The sequence below is a fragment of the Haliotis rubra genome, unplaced genomic scaffold (genome assembly GCF_003918875.1).
Source record: "Haliotis rubra isolate DU_JTF1 unplaced genomic scaffold, ASM391887v1 Scf773, whole genome shotgun sequence".
NCBI lineage: Eukaryota > Metazoa > Mollusca > Gastropoda > Lepetellida > Haliotidae > Haliotis > Haliotis rubra.
The window spans coordinates 140,383-159,658 of record NW_025767494.1 but is presented as its reverse complement, the minus strand read 5'-3'; the positions used below and the strand labels follow the sequence as shown (position 1 = coordinate 159,658).

At 38.5% G+C, this 19,276-nt stretch overlaps 1 protein-coding gene across 1 annotated transcript in view; it reads right to left on the bottom strand.

The window, feature by feature from the left end:
- Positions 1 to 19,276, bottom strand: part of LOC124260749 (fibrillin-1-like) — a 105,241-nt gene that overhangs the window by 57,551 nt on the left and 28,414 nt on the right. Inside the window, exons 2-4 of the mRNA XM_046695061.1 lie at positions 3,089 to 3,199; positions 2,710 to 2,820; positions 945 to 1,055 (exon numbers count right to left, since the gene is read on the bottom strand). Coding sequence (XP_046551017.1) covers positions 945 to 1,055; positions 2,710 to 2,820; positions 3,089 to 3,199 — 333 coding nt within the window. The remainder of the gene's footprint in view (positions 1 to 944; positions 1,056 to 2,709; positions 2,821 to 3,088; positions 3,200 to 19,276) is intronic.

Here is a 19,276-nt window from a genome sequence, read left to right as displayed (position 1 = left end):
TACAGCGTCTGTTTTTACACGTGAATTCTCCCGGTGTGCATGGACGAGTGACTGGAAGAATTCTCAAATAGACATTACGAGTGCTTGAACAACTTTGTGTATATCATAGCTAAACCATGCGTTCTTCATAGCATTGCATATTGTCACTACATGTGCAACTTGTGTCACAGAATAAAGCGAGGCTGAAGGTGACTGACTATAAATCACGAAATTACAGTTTAATTCGTCTGTGTTCTTATATGCTACAATTATCGGGTATCGTTTTGAAATACATCTATTTCTTGAATACACTGAAACCTCGTTAACTCGAACTCCTGGGAACCATCGAGTTGCAGGTTGTTGTGGACAGGCCACGTGGAACCATTTGAGCATCGTGCTGATGCGGAACAATAAAGAGAGTGTCAACCTCCCCGCCTCTGAATCCCATCTATTGTTTCTACCTGAGTACCACCTGATCACCCCGAATCCTGTATACAACTTAACGTAATATATCTCAAGAGAACATGTCAGAAGTCACCCTAGAAAGAACACAACTGACGAAACCTTCACAACAAGTAGCAGACAGCCGTTTCCTAGAAGGGTGTAATTTGAACTTTAATTACTGAAAAAATATATAATAAACATATAACTGGTTTTTACCCTCACTATTATTTGTTTTTGATAGTTGAATCTGCATACCAAATAGGATTGTATTTGTAACCTTCGTACTATCACCCGACCTCCGAACTGTCACAAAACTGACCAACAGAGAGTTGGCAGTCTGTATGAAAGTGGCAGGTCTTAAAGAATATATGGAGTTGATTCCGTTCGATTTAACGAGGTTTTATATGGTGAGTGACAGTTCGCTTTATCCAGGTAAAGGGCCGAAAGGTTATGATAAAACAGTAATGTCACCTTCTGGCTTCTCTTCAGTCTGTGCCAGTTAAAGTGAAATGATGACATACCTTCGTCACTTCCGTCGGCACAATCCATGACGTCATTTAGGACCTGCGTGATGTTGATGCACGCGTTGTCCGTGCTGCACGTGAATGTACCGACAAGGCAAGGCTCATTGACTGTGAATCAAATCAAACACACACGTGCAAGATGTGCAATGTGAACGGTGAGGTGAGAGGTGATGCGTCACATCGCGAACTATCTGGAACTATCAGAACATGCAAACAATGACTTGAAGGTGGAGTGGGTGAAACGTGGTCTTGTCCTGAGCACTGCCAGTGGTATTTGGGTCAGGTGATCTAGAGTAGTCCATACGTGGACAGTATAACAGCTGCCGCAAATAACACACACACATACATCACAGCCTATATCACAGCTGCTCTATTAGGTTACACATGGCGTTTTCATAGATACATTGTTCAAAATATGTTTTAACCCAACAGTGAATGGGTACCCGGTAGGATGACATGAAAGCGTGACTGTTGAGCATGAGCATTATCAATGGGCGGCTTAACACCATTGTAACAACTAAAGACTAGCGGAATCTACGCTGATATTCTTTATTTAAATGGGGCGGTGGGATAGCCTTGTGGTTGAAGCGTTCGCTCGTCACGCTGAAGGCCCGAGTTCTGGTCCCCCCGTGCTATTACTGGGATATTGCTAAACGCAGCGTAAAAGCAATCAACCAATCTCACTCACTCACTTTAATTATACACAGTGTGCTCACACATCAAATCAGTATAAAAACCAGCAGCCATTCTTGCCATAACCATTTACTCGCCTTTTAGGACAAGCAGGGTTACTGACCCAATTGTGTTCAAAAACATTACAAAATCTATTCCATATATCATAAACATATTAATGCCTGTCAGTGATCCCTGTACATAGGTTATTCCAGATCGTAGGATGTTCATAACATATGTTAAGGCCCACCCTAAATGGCACACCAACCAGATGGAATGATCTTATTTATCGTTGAGAGCGGACTCCATTTAGCATTAAAACAAACATTGTCAGTTTACCTGAATACGCTCAATTAATCATACATAAACCTTATGGTGAATTTGAGGAGGGTAGAATGCAAGAGTGAGCACTTGATAAATATCTAGATTTCCTGCGAAAAGTAAAAAGGTCACACGAAACATTTATACAAACGTAAGAAATGTATGCTACAAATAAGACCAGTGTGCGATTCCAATAATATCATACACGTGTTCATAAAATAGTGAACATACTAGAATTTTTTTTCAAAATTCAGTGGTACATGCAGAGGGTGATTAACAAAGAGCATACGTATTATTGTTGCATTAAAGTTGTATACATATATTGTCAGAAGCTGAACTTGCCAAAGGGCCTTTGTATAGAGATCCTATTACATTTATAGTAATGGGTAATTATTACGCTAACTGGTAGAGTTTATTTATGCCAGTCTGCTATTTATAGTGGCGCAGATTCATTCCATAATGTTGTGAATTTAAAAGATCCCTATTAAAACATTTCAGGACATAATGTATGTAATATAGAATAATATAATTACTGTGATGAAGAATCTGTTTTATGAATAATAAAAGTAATTATCGCAAATAGAAAAGTATCTAACCAGTTTTATTTGTTTACGATGAAAATCTAACCTTCCCTGAGCGAAATAAATATGAATTCAATTCACTGAATTATCAAAAACGATATACTTTTATTTATCGAAAATATATTAGATCAACACAGCTTTAGAATTTACTCTGATATTTTCATAACAGACACCACGCGAATGCATACCTTCATCAGAGTTGTCTCCGCAGTCATTGACGGAGTTATTGAACTTGTCGCGAGGCAAACAACGTCCATTCGCACACTGTAACTCTGTCTCCAGGTTACAGAATGGGCCTCCTGTTTGAAATGTGAATGACAATTCAATTATTGTTTGTATATATGTGACGTAAAATATCGGTTTAACTACAGACGTAAAACATTCTTAAAGGTCAAAAGGTTGTAAAATATTTAGAAACGAAGTAAAATTAATACACATTTAATTAATCATCATACATTTCTGTGTGAACCTTTATCCTTATGAGGACAATGTTTAATATTCTTTTTAACTAATAGATATGGCAAAGAAATTAAAGAAAGAAATCAATGGCAAAGAAACTATACACACGTTCATCATATTTTCCATCAGGGCAGTCATCAACGCCATTTTGTATTCGCACTTCTGGGATACATCTTCCGTTAGGACATCGTGATTCCCCAACTGGACAGAATGACAACACTGGAATAGAAAAGAAGACGTTATAATGATGATGATAATAATAATAATAAGCTATCATAATTAATGAAGCTACCAGTAACGCCCTGTCACTCTACCCTTTGTGGGGACACTTAGAGTGGGCATATAAACATACAATCAAAAAATGTCCATTTTGTTGAAATTGTTGGATCCTTCGCCGGGATTTAAAGGCGGTTTAGGGGCGCTCCTGATGTGTTCGGCGTAGAACGTTTCATAACACGGTAGTAGAAGCGCAAAACACGTCAAACACTTCATGAAACTGCCATATACTGTATGAACAGTTGACCGTGAACTTAAAACTTGTACATAATTGTTTGAGAGGTTATATCCCAAAACTTCCACATCCCAAAACTTCCGCATCCCAATACTACCACACATTGTTAAAACAACAACTCCTCATCACCCCTTTTAGGTAATAGGATAGCCCAGGAAGTGCACTGAACTGAAACAACAGATAATGATACATCACCCTGACTTAGCAGAGTAGAGATTTTAGTAGAGAAGAGAGCAGTTAGTTAATAAATCTGAAACATATATAATATAAATCCCTGCATATTTCATGTAGGCAAAAATTGTAAATTTTATTTTCTTATTTTACCTTGAAATGTTGTTGATTACGTTCATAGTGTTGTGAATGTGCTAAGTAACTTTGGATCGCTACCTTCTGTCTTATGAATTACACACATACATACATACATACATACATACATACATACATACATACATACATACATACATACATACATACATACATACATACATACATACATACATACATACATACATACACACGCACATACATACATACATACATACATACACATACATACATACATACATACATACATACATACATACACACACACACACATACATACATACGCACATACATACACACATACATACATACATACACACGCACATACATACATACGCACATACACACACACACACACGAAGCCAACTTGGTCGTTACTGAATACGACAGCAGATAAATCCCACGTACCAAAAGCAGAGTGTATGAAGCGCCATGAAAATACTCATGCAGTGTACGGCTCGTGGGCGCTACCATGAGACATTTAACCACTTTTCCTGCTGAAAGACAAATATCATGAACGGGTAATCCGTCATGAAGTAAAACAAAAACGTGTAACAGTTTCAAACAAATATTACAACATTCATAATCTATAACACAATATTCCAACATTCATAATCTATAACACAATATTCCAACGAAAGTGCACTACTCAAATAAAGTTAAAGAAAATCCTCATTCTTTCATGATAATATAGTTAATCTGTCATGCTGATCGCAGATTAACTATAGTAAAATAGCATAAGAGTAATTAATTTAACTATTAAATACAATATTTCATTAAATTTTGATTTCGCTATCATTTGGGAGTACAGATGCCCAATATTGTCTAAGGCGCGTAATTCGCTGTCCAGAGTTGCCTCCCTTAGACATACCACAACATTCGTCACCACTCGCCCCTTCCGTAACCCAAGAAGACATTCGGCGAGTTTGTCACGAATGATACCACATTTGTATCAGAGGCTCCCCCTTACTGTAGGCTTTGTCAGCACAATACCTATGCTCCAGACCTTCAACAATGAGGTTAACGTCTAACACTTCATTCATTTCCGGCTTCTCTACCTAAAGCGACATAGAACACATAGATATATAATACCACAATCAGGGGGTGAGTATGTCTTCGGTCGTCAATATTCTACGGCGTTTGTACTATTGTCTCTCACATGAAGCTGACACGCCATGCTATAAACGTATGACTGCTCGAAACGGCATTAACTGTAACTTGCGCTATATGACATTGCATGCGTGATTACAGTGATTCTGTACCCATTCTACAACACCCTATTCTTCTCACATACGGAAGCGCACATTCTTCACAGCTGCTTCAACACAGTTGTCATTCATCTGCACAGCAGCTACGAATACGACTAATTGATACCCAACTTACATCGTGTAGTATATGGTCATTATTTTACCGTTTAAAACACACCTTTACTAAATTATCAACAATGCAGGTCAGATTGAACAGCCCGAGCGAGAGTGTCGACCTTCGTCGTTTGCGACTGATAAATTCTGTGTATTCTGTACATATTCCATGTAGTTATGGGCTGAAGAATTATTTCGAATTATCCTTCGTATTATGTATAATGTGTGTGTGTGTCTATATAATGCACCAACTGTAGCGGCCATAAAATTTCCGAGTCCCGTGCTGGGATTCGAACCACGGACCTTCTTATCAGAAGTCGGACGCCTTGTCCACATGACCAAAGAGGTTAACCCCGTCAACAAGCTGACAAGGTAAGGATGTCATCTGTGGGATGACTCCATGCCCTGCTACACAACTATAAACGCAAATCTCTTTTCCACGTCCACAAGTAATATATATAATCTCTGCTCAAAGCTGTGTCGGTTGTACAATTCTTATAACATCATTAGAATCCAGTGATTGACAACATGAGATACGATGACAGAGCATGTGTTTATGAATGAGAAAGTGATGATACCAGGTGTTCACGAAACGGTGAGCGTATCCTGCCCCGCTTGTGGCAATCATCATAAACATATGCAAAGTCTAGTTATTTGTTCACCTGAAATAATTCGGGAACGTATGGTAGAGGTCTTATTTGTCTCCCGTGTTATTTGTCTACATAACAAAATAAAGTGTCTAGTCTAGTCAACTGTTCACCTTAAAATAGCAGGAACGCAAAATAGGGAATTGCATCGGACATATCTGATGCGTCAAATTGTTAAACATCCTCCACAAAATTATCACTGATGCATCAATTTTTTAAATGTCCTCCATGTCTACCATGAAACTCTTTGAAAGTTTTACTGATGCCTTGAATGTTGTAACCTTAATCGAACAACTTCTGAGTAAGAGTTGTATGACGCGCTCTTTGAAATCTTGGTAACCCGCGTCCAGTACAATGCTTGAAGTGACACGGCTTTACCCCACTCAGTGGGTCGATGTGCGTTCTGTTTACATTCTCAACTCCCTGGTGAGAATACAGGGAGAGGGAACGTTAACAGTCTCTGGGTACCCGATAACTTTACCTTTGCAATATTCCTACCTCGACAAGACCCGTAATACGGGTTAGAATTGGTTTTAAGCAACGCGTGCTTGTAAGAGGCGACTATAACGGGATTGGGTGGTCAGGCTCGCTGATTTGGATGACACATGTCATCGTATCCAAGTTGCGTACATCGATGCTCATGATGTTGATCACTGGATTGTCTGGTCCAGGCTTGAGTCCAGGCAGACCGCCGCCATATAGCTGAAACACTGCTGATTTCGGCGTTAAACAATAAACGAACCAATGAACGTACCTCGACGAACCTTACATTATACGGAGTTGATGTCACTGTGGTTGAATGCAAATGATATACATCAGTGGAATGTACATTTATATAGGGCTTTTTCATTTGCAAATGAGGCAGCATATACTTGTGTATAAATCCTCCGGTCATTACGCTGGAAGACCCAGGCTTCATCCCCTCGTTAAACAGCATGTGAAGACCACACTTTATCACCCCTGCTGTTATATTGGTAAACTAGTGCTTAAAGCGGCGTAAAACACAACGCATTCCCGCAGATGCAGTTTTGTGAGATTAATTGCTGCTGTCAGATGAAAGCGCGTGTGAGACGGAGGGTTATATTGCCGGCTTGTCTCGCATGGATACAAGATGAATGTATTTTCCCGAACATGTGTTGTCCAGACATTAGCCTTGCTCCAAGACTCTACTGAATGCTAGGTCCATGGATGTATAGTAATTTTATCATTTAAAGAGGAAAGTCTAGATAAGAAGACGACAGTCTGTTATTTATATTGTTTTAGAAATTTTCATTTATACTATTAATTATTACCTTAGAGACTTGTGCTAGTCTATCCAGACATAATCCACAGTAAATGCAATTGATGTGTGTAGAGGGTGCCAGTGTATGTGTGTGCGTGCGCGCGCGTGTATGTGTGTATGTGTATATCCCTCTGTGTGTCACTGAGGTTGTTCCTATTCACCAGAGGTAACACGGTAGCCAAGTGATTCAGCGTTAGCTTGTCATGGCGGAGCCCGGGTTCCATTCCCCAAATTCATGAAGACAGTTAGTGCCGCTAACGGGTTATTGCAACATATTGCTAAAAACGGCGTAAAATAATATTCACCCTGGTTATCCACCATTCCATCAACTGTTGGATTTCTGTATAAACCGCATGAGCATGTTTGTTCTACATATCCAAGTTATAGAGCTTTGAGGGGCGGTGGGGTAGCCTAGTGGTTAAAGCGTTCGCTCGTCACGCCGAAGACCCGGGTTCGAATCCCCACATGGGTACAATGTGTGAAGCCCATTTCTGGTGTCCCCCGCCGTGATGTTGCTGGAATGTTGCTAAAAGCGGCGTAAAACCAAACTCAGTCAGTCAGTATAGAGCTCTGAGAAAAAAATCTTGAAACTTGATATTTGGTTAATGACACGCAAACGTATTGACGTATTGCACGTAATGCTCACCTTTAATTGTAGCACATGCTCACTTTTAATCGTAGCACATCTAAAATCAATGTTTGGTGCGCTTGAAGGATAAAAAAACCATACGAACATAAATAACTAAGACTATGATGTGGCTATATGGATGATGAAATGACTGGTGTTACGATACTTTCTTTCATGTGTATAGTTTCTGAAATCATAGGTGTTGCGATACATTTTTCCATGTGTATATCCAGCACTATCTAGAGCAAGCCAGCGATCTCTAGTTTACTGTGAAATCAGGATGAAAAAAGAGGAGAGAAATGTTTTGAGTAACAAATAAGTCGAGGATTTTTCAGTAATGTGGAGATTCAGAAGTAGTTGCTAGTATCTTGGTTTAGGTTAATTAGCAGAGCACTACGTTAGTGTGTTGTTGAGAAATACAAGTCGGTACTATCTCACGATATCACTCCTCACACAGGAGCACTAACAGTACTAATAGGACAGATGGCGGAACATGGTTTTTGTGCGTCTCTTTTTTCATTGCCATAATATCTATGTCAATTACCTGCGCCATAAATCTTTTTCTTATGGAGCTTGTATGTCTTGTCTAGACGACTGTGTAACCGTCTTATTCTTATAGGAGTCTTGATACAAATATGTTACAGCGCTTAGCTCTGCAATTCTTACTGGAATATATGCAACGTTTATATAAGGAAGATTTCAGCGTTAACGTCACAATACCTTTATATGCACTCTATTTACATATACATATTTACATACATAAATACATATAGACAATGTAAAAATATATAATTAAGTGAATGAGTGAGTTTTAGTTTTACGCAGCACTCAGCATTATTCCAGCTATATGACGGCGGTCTGTAAATAACCGAGTCTGGACCAGACAATCCAGTGATCAACAACAGGAGCATCGATCTGCGCAATTGGGAACCGATGACATGTGTCAACCAAGTCAGCGAGCCTAACCACCCAATCCCGTTAGTCGCCTCTTACGACAAGCATGGGTTACTGAAGATCAATATTTTAACCCCGACCTTCACAGTTAAATTAAGTGTATGGTATGTTTGGGGTTGCAATATGGAAGCCGCGGTGGCTGAGTGGGTAAGGCGCTGACTTTGTGTGCTGGCGATTAGGAAGCTGGCCGTGAGAGTATGGGTTCGAATCCCTGATGGGATTTAATCTGACAACAGTACTTAACATCGGTAATCCCCAACATAACGTATGTTGCATTTGACCACTTTCTAAACGGCATTGTGCATTCACATCCAGTATTGTACTCCTCTTGTATATTGTACTCCTCTTGTATATTGTATTTAATTAACTCAACACAGAGAGCCGAACCATCCCACTTGCACTGGGGCTGAGGATGAAGAAGCAAGTACGCGGAGTACAAGGAGGCAAGTGGCATGGATACACAATATATCCGAGATTCCAGCAATGAATCCCTCGACTCGCTACAGGAGTGCTGTAAGGGCGCTGAAGTGTGCTGTATAATTCTTATCCCATACTGAGCGGCGTTGTGTTTTCCACGGAAACAGACGCTACTAGTATCAGTGAAGCTAAATCTGATCGAACTGATATGACCTCTACAGAGAAGAGAGCCGTCTTCATTTATCAGATTTCTTTGGTCTACATCATTGTGTGGAAGAACGGCTTAAAGGAAGACATCGAGGTGAAAACAAAGCTTAGTAGACCTGACGTATCACGTGACCTTAATACGTCATTTTTGTATTCCATTTATGACAGAACACAACTGTTTTAAGGATGGATAGCAAAATATGGATGAACGCCTTCTTTATTTCAGTGAGTTTAGTGTTACGCCGCACTCAGCAATATTCAGCTATATGGTGGCGGTCTGTACATAATCATGTCTGGACCAGACAATCCAGTGATCAACAGCATGAACATCGATCTGCGCAATTGGGAACCAATGACATGTGTCAACCAAGTCAGCGAGCCTGACCACCCGATCCCGTTAGTCGCCTCTTACGACTTTATGACAGTGAGAGTGACGTTTCGGTGTAGGTTCTAACACTGTTATCAAGCAAGTGACCTTAGCACCTACTCTGAAACGTCGGTCCCACCTCACTAAAGAAGTTAGTCATCCATATATTGTTATCCATCCTTACTGCTCCAACTTCTAAATACCTCTCAAAGAAGTTCCAACTGTTGAACCTGCATCTTTGAACTTCTTTCTAGAGAGATCCAATTTACTCAAAATAGTAACGTCACGTACGACTCTTTTGGGGGAAAAAAAGCACGTTTGGGTGAGACGTTAATGACTAAATTTAATTTGCATTGATTGAACGTCAAAATTTGATTAATTGTTAATCATAAGGCTAAAATGTTATTGAGTAATAATTACTGAGCAACTGGTCGTGTTAAGTAAATAAGATTACGGTGTTTTTGAACAGAGGTCTGTGTTTTGATCACAAGTACAGCTGTATGTGACGTTTGATCCCCATGATTAATAACATATAGGCGACATTCTTCATTACCATCATGTTTACCATTCTTGTGACATTCCATACACAAAATTTGAAATTTTAACCAATTTGTTTCCATTCAAATATTAAATAAATTGTATTTTCAAATTTGACTGTATTATTTATTTCAAATCCGTAAATCAGCTAATGAAAAAGGTCTTTATACTTTGTCATCTCAGAACAACAAGCAAACCAACTCTAGCGGAGTGATTTGACTAAGATCGACGGTTTCATTCGTCTTTGGAAACTTAATCATGGCTATATATCATCCGTACCTACATTATGAGTGATTGTGCGTCCTTACACGAATATATAATTGTGGTACTGAGCCAGGTAGACGACAAACCGGTTTAAGAAGCTCACTGATTTGGACAGACATAAAAACATGCATCAGTACCTGATTGTAAACATAAACATAATCTCACAGTGATCAAGGTGTAGATAGATATGACCATGTAATTTTCCTTCATCCTTGAGAGTGAGTGAGTGACATTTATGCAGCTCCACCGTCAAGTAATATTGCACTTGGAGGGAACACATGGTACTTATGAAGGAATCGAACCCAATGCTCGACACGATGGCGAACACTTGCACTATTAAGCTAACCTTTACCCCGCAGAGTGTATGATAATATATTTGTACTGGTTAAAGATAGATTCTCACATATCTACTTAGGTTAAACGATAAACCGAATATGATTTAAAAATTGAGGTCGTCCTACTAAAAACTATATACCCATTGCTAAATGTTTCAAATTAAATAAATATATATCTATGTGTGTGTATGTGTGTGCGCGCGCTTAGGTACTGCAGAATATACTGTGTATACATATTATTAATATTATTGCAGTTTTAAGGAGTTCCTATTTTGAAGTTTGGCCAAGTTGCCATACATGTTTTGCCTACAACTTTCGCACTCAGCGACAGCTAGTCTAAATCTGCATGCGTAAATACTAATTGGAAGTTGTCAGCGGCGTGTGAAGAGTATTGACTTGTAATGAAGTCCTGCTGTGACTGACGATGTGAGCAAGTTAGTGATATCTGAAGCATTGCGACCACCCAGGGTTAATGACAACCGGGCCGTCTACATCCCAGGTTATCATACAACACGCAAGACATTCTTCTTTTGTAAATTAACTCTGCTGTAGTAACAAATATTGCAAAACAGCTGAACTCATTCTTGTTTACGTGATGTTTAGTACAACAGTTCAGTATCAACTTCGGTTTGTTTGTTTGTTTGTTTGCTTGTGGAAAACTAAGATAATCTTTCCAAACGCACGCTTGTCATGGCTATTGCCATGCATATAAATATTGCCTTTATAATGTCTTGTTTTGGGAGACGAAGTTCATGGGATATTGGTGTCCTTAGCAGGCTGGATTCAAGTCATTAAAAAATTGCGGCACAATACTTTCCATAATCCTACGAAATCCCTATTACGCTTCTGTGTCATGTGTTGTGAGTTAGTTACGACACCAGGCCCCGATTTCTCGAAACAAACGTAAGTCTGAGTTTTGACTTAAGTTAGAGTTTTTACTCAAATTTCAGAAAATGCAGGAAAATGCATTTCCCAGAAAAAACTGAAATAGATATTAAACTCAAACATAGTAAACAATTTGAGTTTGGTGGATAGATTACTTAAGTTCTTTGGGCTTTTTTGTTATAAAAATGCAGTTGAGTTAAAAATTCAGCTGTTTCAAATTGTCAAACTCAGTTTGAAATTTGAGTAAATATTTAAGTTTGTATCGAGAAATAGGAGACTGGTATTTGCAAAAATACAGGCGTTCCCTGTCCCATCACAAACACGCATGTCACAAACACACGCAGAGGCAAGTAAAAGTTCACATGAAAGTCACAATATCAATTTTGGTCAGTGATGCGTCAAATGTGAAAATGTACTCCACATACCTCCATGAAACATGTCGAAAGCATTACTGAATTCTTGAATGGTGTAAATCAATTTTTAAAAACACATTTAGTGCAATAGTCACCTGACTGACGCTGTTCGAAAGCCAATCAATTCTTATAAAATCCACCTTCGGCATACAATGTACATGAATCTATATTTAACATGATTAACCTCATTACACCTTGTTATATATGGTGTCTGTCTCATTTTGATTTCACCTTACATACACTGACCCCAGATAGATGGGCATAGGTATCGTTCCTGCAAAAAAATATGTAATTACGTTTTGAAATACTTGTTTACTCGGCAACGGCTACATGGAGCATGACGCCGCATCTTCAACTGGAACTACATCCAGCATGTTGGCATCGATGTTCAAGAAACGTGATAGCATTCTACTTAAGCTGATAACATAAATCTTAATTTGCTGAAAACATTTTCTTCTGACATATGTTCGTACGTTCCGTTTCCAGATAAATATCCCCGGGAGGACCATTATTGTGACGAAAACGCCGTTCAGTTTATTCATTGTTAATAGCAACTGTAATGACGATCTATCGATTGTTTTAAGTTGACAGCGATCTGTAGAATTCTCATTCAGGATTAAGGACCCCAATCCACAAGGTGTGGAAGCTCCGAATCGCGTACCAGGATCCGATGTTTGTAGGTTTGTCAGCATCATTCCAGTGCAGAAATACAAGCGTTCCCTGTCCCATCACAAACACATATGTCACAAACACACGCAGAGGCAAGTAAAACTTTACATGAAAGTCCAAATAGGCAATTTTGGTCAGTGGTGCGGTAAATGTGGAAATGTATTTCACATACCTCCATACAACATTTCGAAAGCATTACTAAGGTCTTGAATGATGTAAATCAATTAAAAAATTAGTGCAATAGTCAACTGACTGCCGATGTTCGAAAGCCAATCAATTCTTATAAAAACCATTGACTGGATGTATCATACGATCATACCAGTGCTAGTGGATTTGGATTTAACAAAGATCGTAAACATTACTTCAGTACCCACCCCACCCCCACCCCCCAACAATTTGGCACGCCGTGACATAACTCACTCACTCTGGGTCCAACCATCATTTTGCATTATATAAATAAATTCTATTGTTTAGTATTATATATAATGCTATTATATACTCCTCACAAAAAGTTGAGCAACACATTTTTTTGTCTCATTACATTTTCATTTATTGAAATTGCAAATCATGGAATGATGCATTACAAAGGTGAAACGTATGTACACACGTTGAAGAAACTGATTTGAAATGTTATTGAGCAATAATAGACTTACAAATCATCAAAAGCATATACCCGTGAAACAGTCGTGCAAAATGTGCTGCATGGATGGAGAAAAATGTTAACATTAAAGTTCAAGTCAGTTTTGGACAGTAAAGCTGTGTTCAAATACGCGTGTGACCACCATGAGCACGAATGCACACTTCTACACGTCTTTGCATTGACCAAATGAGCCTTGAAAGTTGATGTTGTAGAATGTTCTGCCATTCTCTCTGTAACTCCTGCTCAAGGTCATCCAGAGTCTGGGGGCGAGCATGGAGACCATAAACACGACTTCCAATAATGTCCCAAGCATGTTCAATTGGATTAAAATCAGGTGAATTGCATTCCAGTCCATATGTGTGATGTTGTTGATCTAAACAACATCGTCAACAACTCTTTCTCGATGTGGACAGGCATTAACATCCATAAAAATGAAGTCAGGACCCGCTTGTTGTACCAGAGGAATGATTACTGGTAGGTTTACTGGTAGTTTTAACCGATCAGAGTGACTGTGTGGAGTGTGGAGCACATTCATGATACATATTTTGCATGTTGTTTCTGAGGGTGCTGGTGTTCGGGTGACATTATCAATGTTATCAGATAAATCAATTTGACAGTCGCTAAAGGTTATGTATTCCTTAAATATTTACCTTTATTTTTGTGTGAAGAGTATATATTTACCATCATGCACTTTAGGTAATACATTATTCATCATATATGCACTTTTGGTTATGGCATTAATTACCATTATGCACTTTGATAATAAATCATGGCATTAATTACCATTATAGACTTTGGGTAATGCATTATTTTTGTGAGTCATGGTATTAATTACCATTATATACTTTGGGTAATGTATGGAGTATATATTTACCATCATGCACTTTAGGTAATACATTATTCATCATATATGCACTTTTGGTTATGGCATTAATTACCATTATGCACTTTGGATAATGCATTATTCATCATATATGCAGTTTGAGTCATGGCATTAATTACCATTATAGACTTTGGGTAATGCATTATTCATCATGTATGCAGTTTGAGTCATGGCATTAATTACCATTATAGACTTTGGGTAATGCATTATTCATCATATACGCACTTTGGGTCATGGTATTATTTACCATTATACACTTTGGGTAATGCATTATTCATCATATATGCACTTTGGGTCATGGTATTATTTACCATTATACACTTTGGGTAATGCATTATTCATCATATGTGCACTTTGGGTCTTGGCTTTATTTACTATTATGCACTTTGGGTAAAGTCATTATCAATATTATACACTTTTGATAAAGTCATTATTTACCATTATGCATTTTGGGTCCTGCCATTATTTACCATTATGCACTCTGGCACATGCATAAAAATACATGTACCAAACATGTTAAGAGAAATTGCAAATGCTAATTAGAAACGATAACACGTGTGATATTTAACATGTGTTACGCAAGACTGATTCTGATTAGCAAAATGGATTATGATCTCATTCTGAAATGTTGCACATGTTCAGTTGCTGTGCTGGTGTTAATCTGTCGTCCTTGAAATCAGATAACGAAAGCTTATGAATGTTTTGTTGGATGTCTTCCAAGATTTCCATGATTCAGTCCCGCCAAGGTGGAAAACATACATTTTTGCATGCAAGTATATTTATATAGTGCGTTTATGATTGTGGTTGAAGAACATTCCAACATGATCATTGGAGTGAGTGAGTGAGTTTAGTTTAACGCCGCTTTTAGCAATATTCCAGCAATATCACGGCGGGGACACCAGAAATGGGCTTCACATATTGTACCCACGTGGGGAATCGAGCCGGGGTCTTCGGCGTGACGAGCGAGCGCTTTAACCACTAGGCTACCCCACCGCCCCTGATCATTGGAATTACAAAAGTAAAGTAATTTTGGAAATTATGCATACGGAAAATAAAAACAGTAATCATGAATATGTTTAGGGTTATTTTTTCCTGAAATTGTGTGCTCAGTCTCTCACCAAATACAAACAAAACAATATCGATTTGTATCCTTTTTCGTTAATTTACTTGAAGCAAATGTAATTCAACTTTGGTTTCTGGAAATGATTTGTACATGTACATTGACCCCTCGTCAATCCGGACACTTGTTAACTGGAAGGTAAGTTGGGACCAGTCGCTTCACATCACACTTTACGTCGACGACGCACAGATAGAGAGCAACTAGCTTGAACATGTAGCATACTTGCTGTACGAATAAGGGGCGGTGGGGTAGCCTAGTGGTTGAGCGTTCGCTCGTCACGCCGAAGACCCGGGTTCGAGTCCCCACATGGGTACAATGTGTGAAGCCCCTTTCTGGTGTCCCCCGTCGAGATATTGCTGGAATATTGCTAAAACTAAACTAACTCACTCATTCTGTACAAATAATGTGAGGAACGACATACGCGGTAAATCTTGAAGGTTTGTCAACTTGAAGGGGCACAATGGTTTTTGTTGAAGGAATTCTGGTAAAGAGTCATGGTATTGTCCCTATACCTCCGTTCTGATATCTCCCATAGCTCCTCCATAATTTGACTTGCAACCAATCATTTGCTATATTTAGCGTTTCAGCGTCATGGTAAACTATGAGAGGATACACACTGGTAAACTATCAACGAATACAGAAAGGTAATAGGATAAATGAGGATGAGAGGATATACGATGATAAACTAGCAACTAATAAAGAAAGAAAAACTATGAGTGGACACACAATGGTAAACTATTAACGAACAAAGAATGGTAAACTATCAACAAATAAAGAAGGGTAAACGATTAGAGGGTACCCAATGGTAAAAAAACAACGAATACAGAAGGATAAAGTATGAAAGGGTACAGCATAGAAGAAGAAGAAGTTTATTCGTATTCAAGGCCCCGTGGCCAAAAGTAGAAAAGTGTATATACATAATTTCAGTGCGCATGGACATCGAAGTGATTATTTACAGGTAATACAAATTAAATTGGTAGATTTCGTTTCAAAAAGATTGCAAGATTTTTTAAGCATTCTAGATTTTGCGAAGACATTAACAAATTAAACTTTTCATGTGTGGGATAGGTATAAAAATAATTTGGTAACAACAGTAGTAAATTATGTATACAATTAAAATCTTGATTAAAATTGAAATTCCCCTTCACTTTCATCCTATCCTCTCAGCAATGACTTTAGGGGATATTCTTGCACATATGTTTCTTCTTATAATACATGAGCGCTCAGACAGCAGTGAGTGCACCTTAAACTAGGTCAATAGCGGTTTAAAAACTACACCTGCACCATATTTTGTCAGTTCGTGCTGATAATGTACACACAGAGCACCCGCAGCTAAATATATCTGTTCAGCAGTCATCTAACTGCCGATGCTAGCTACGTGATTAAAACCAACGGTGATATTTATAGCTTGTAAAACAGATAATATATTTAAAAGCGATTTTATCATATTTTCGTTACTGTTAGATGTATTCAATTGCATGTTTACACTTTATAGCAAACATGCCACTACATTCGTTAATTAATATAATAGTGATATTTAAGTTTCTTATTTCATGAGGCAATTTTATTACAACCATGTCTACCGGTTTCAATACATATTGAGTGGGAGGACCGTTTTATAATTAATCTATTCATCGCATATCTATGGCAATAATTTTAGATATCACTTAGATACGATTCATAACCAAAATTTACTAAATATGTTTATATGGTGGAAGACACGAATTATCTTCTAAACCCTTCCCTTGTTTGAATTTCAGTTGCATCATGTGTCTCTGTGTTTGTTCAGGCGAACACTTGACTTGGTTTTGCATGTGTTTGTGACGAGTGCCGCCGGTGGGCAGGATACGCTCATGATATCGCTATTTGGTAATGATTTACAAATATTCATGATTTAGTCGGAATAAAAAAAGGATTCAGCTTTTAGTGGAGATTTCGCATAAACAATTTGCTTTTTGGCCGCTTTTATTTATTGGGTACGGCATAAATACATGTATATGTTAGTATTTAAGCAACCCAGCAACGTATCTACCTTTAATCCATCTGATAACAGCTTCGCTCATTAATGTGAAAAACGACTTCTTTTAAAACCACTCTGATTTAGTGATCCTGTCAAAATCCAAGATTGCATGTGTAAGTATTTGACATTTTACCAGACAGATATCAAATATCAAGCATAATCATCAGTTTAATCTTCCAGGTACTCTACCAAGCCATTGCATTACATGTCTGTTTGTGTAATGTTTCCGGCTTAACAACCGCTGTCATTTACGTGTTTTCGTCAATTTGGATGGCGGCCATCTTATCTTTTCATCCCATGCTGCGTCTGGTGGAATACTTACCAAGGTGAAGGTCGTTTCGCCTGGAAGGAACTCACAGAACTTCAACAAATATTTTCATATTCCATTCCGTTATTTTTTGGAGTTATCCTGTTGGCAAGAAGAATTAAGTTACTTTGCTGCTTAAACTGTTCGAGTGATGCCACCCTGGAAGGAAGACTTCCTGCATGTATTTTAGTCACTTCCGGTGTATCGTGACTCCTAATGCCCAAATGATGGTTCTTTTAGTAGACACACAATTAGGACAATCCATGAGCAAAATTGTATATTTCAATTCTTATTATTTGCAATAGCATTTCATCATGACTCTTAATACCCTGGACAGTTCATCCTGTATCTAACAAACGCCTACAATGGAGCGGACACGTTCCTTGTTAAATAAACATTCATAATTCAAGAGATCAAAACTCTTCTGGGTGTAAATATAAAATTAATAACAAATTGACACCACATTTGTGTTATAGTTTAGTTGATTACAAATAATATGACAGGGAGGTTGGTTAAACTTGCTCCATTCGGCAGAAGTTTGATTTCCTAAATATCGTCCTTTCTCGTGATATTACTAAAACCACTGCTGAAAGGTAGCATGGACAAATATCATTTGACTTCTGTATTGTCTTAGGGAGTGTCCAAGAGCGTCCGTTAGGGTAGCTCTCGGATGGTAGTTCAGGATGGTGGATAATAGACGGAAGACAAAAGTCAGCGGTAGAGTTGAAGACAGCAGCAGCCATGTTTATTATGGTTGGTGAATAATGGTAGAAATGGTACATAAGATGGAAATCACGTGACAGAACGCACATCGGGACCGAGTGGCCAATGTTCCCGATGTGGAGACACGTTCTGTCACTTACACACATTCAGAAGTCGGACGGCGGTTCTTCATCGTCGACGTAGTCGTTGGTGAGGCGACGGCCTTGGCCGACGCCCCGACTAGCCGCACAATCCGTCCGCTTCTGTCGATGATCTGGGCCCGTCTCGTCCCCCTGACTGGTTTCCCTGAGTGACCATGTCAGTTAGGTTTTATACATAGGGACATAACGCCACGTTATGCAAGGTAACTGACCTACGCACGTGTACATACGTGAGATCCGCCGACGTAGTGAGGTGTTGATTGGCATTTACTGAGAGCATTAAGAATTAAGGGTCCTGCCCGGAGGGGGGTTTATGATAAGAGGGCTACACTGAATGATTGCTGAATACATTAAACAAAAGGGATAGAATTTCGGTGCACTTTGGATATATATTGAAACAATTATGTTGTTTGAATATATGAAGTTTTACAGAAACTTATTGAAATGGTTTCCTGTTTGACAGGAGCATCAATTTGATTTGTATTGTGGGGATAAGGATAGTTATTTTAGAGCCACCTATTTTTTTCCAGTTGTATCCAACAAAATATTTATTATCGGAGCACCATCATACAATCTATTCGTTTCCACAATTAATACAAACAAATGACACTTTTTCTTTCACTGCTGCCAAAAATCTATAATCCTGAACAAGGTATTTATGT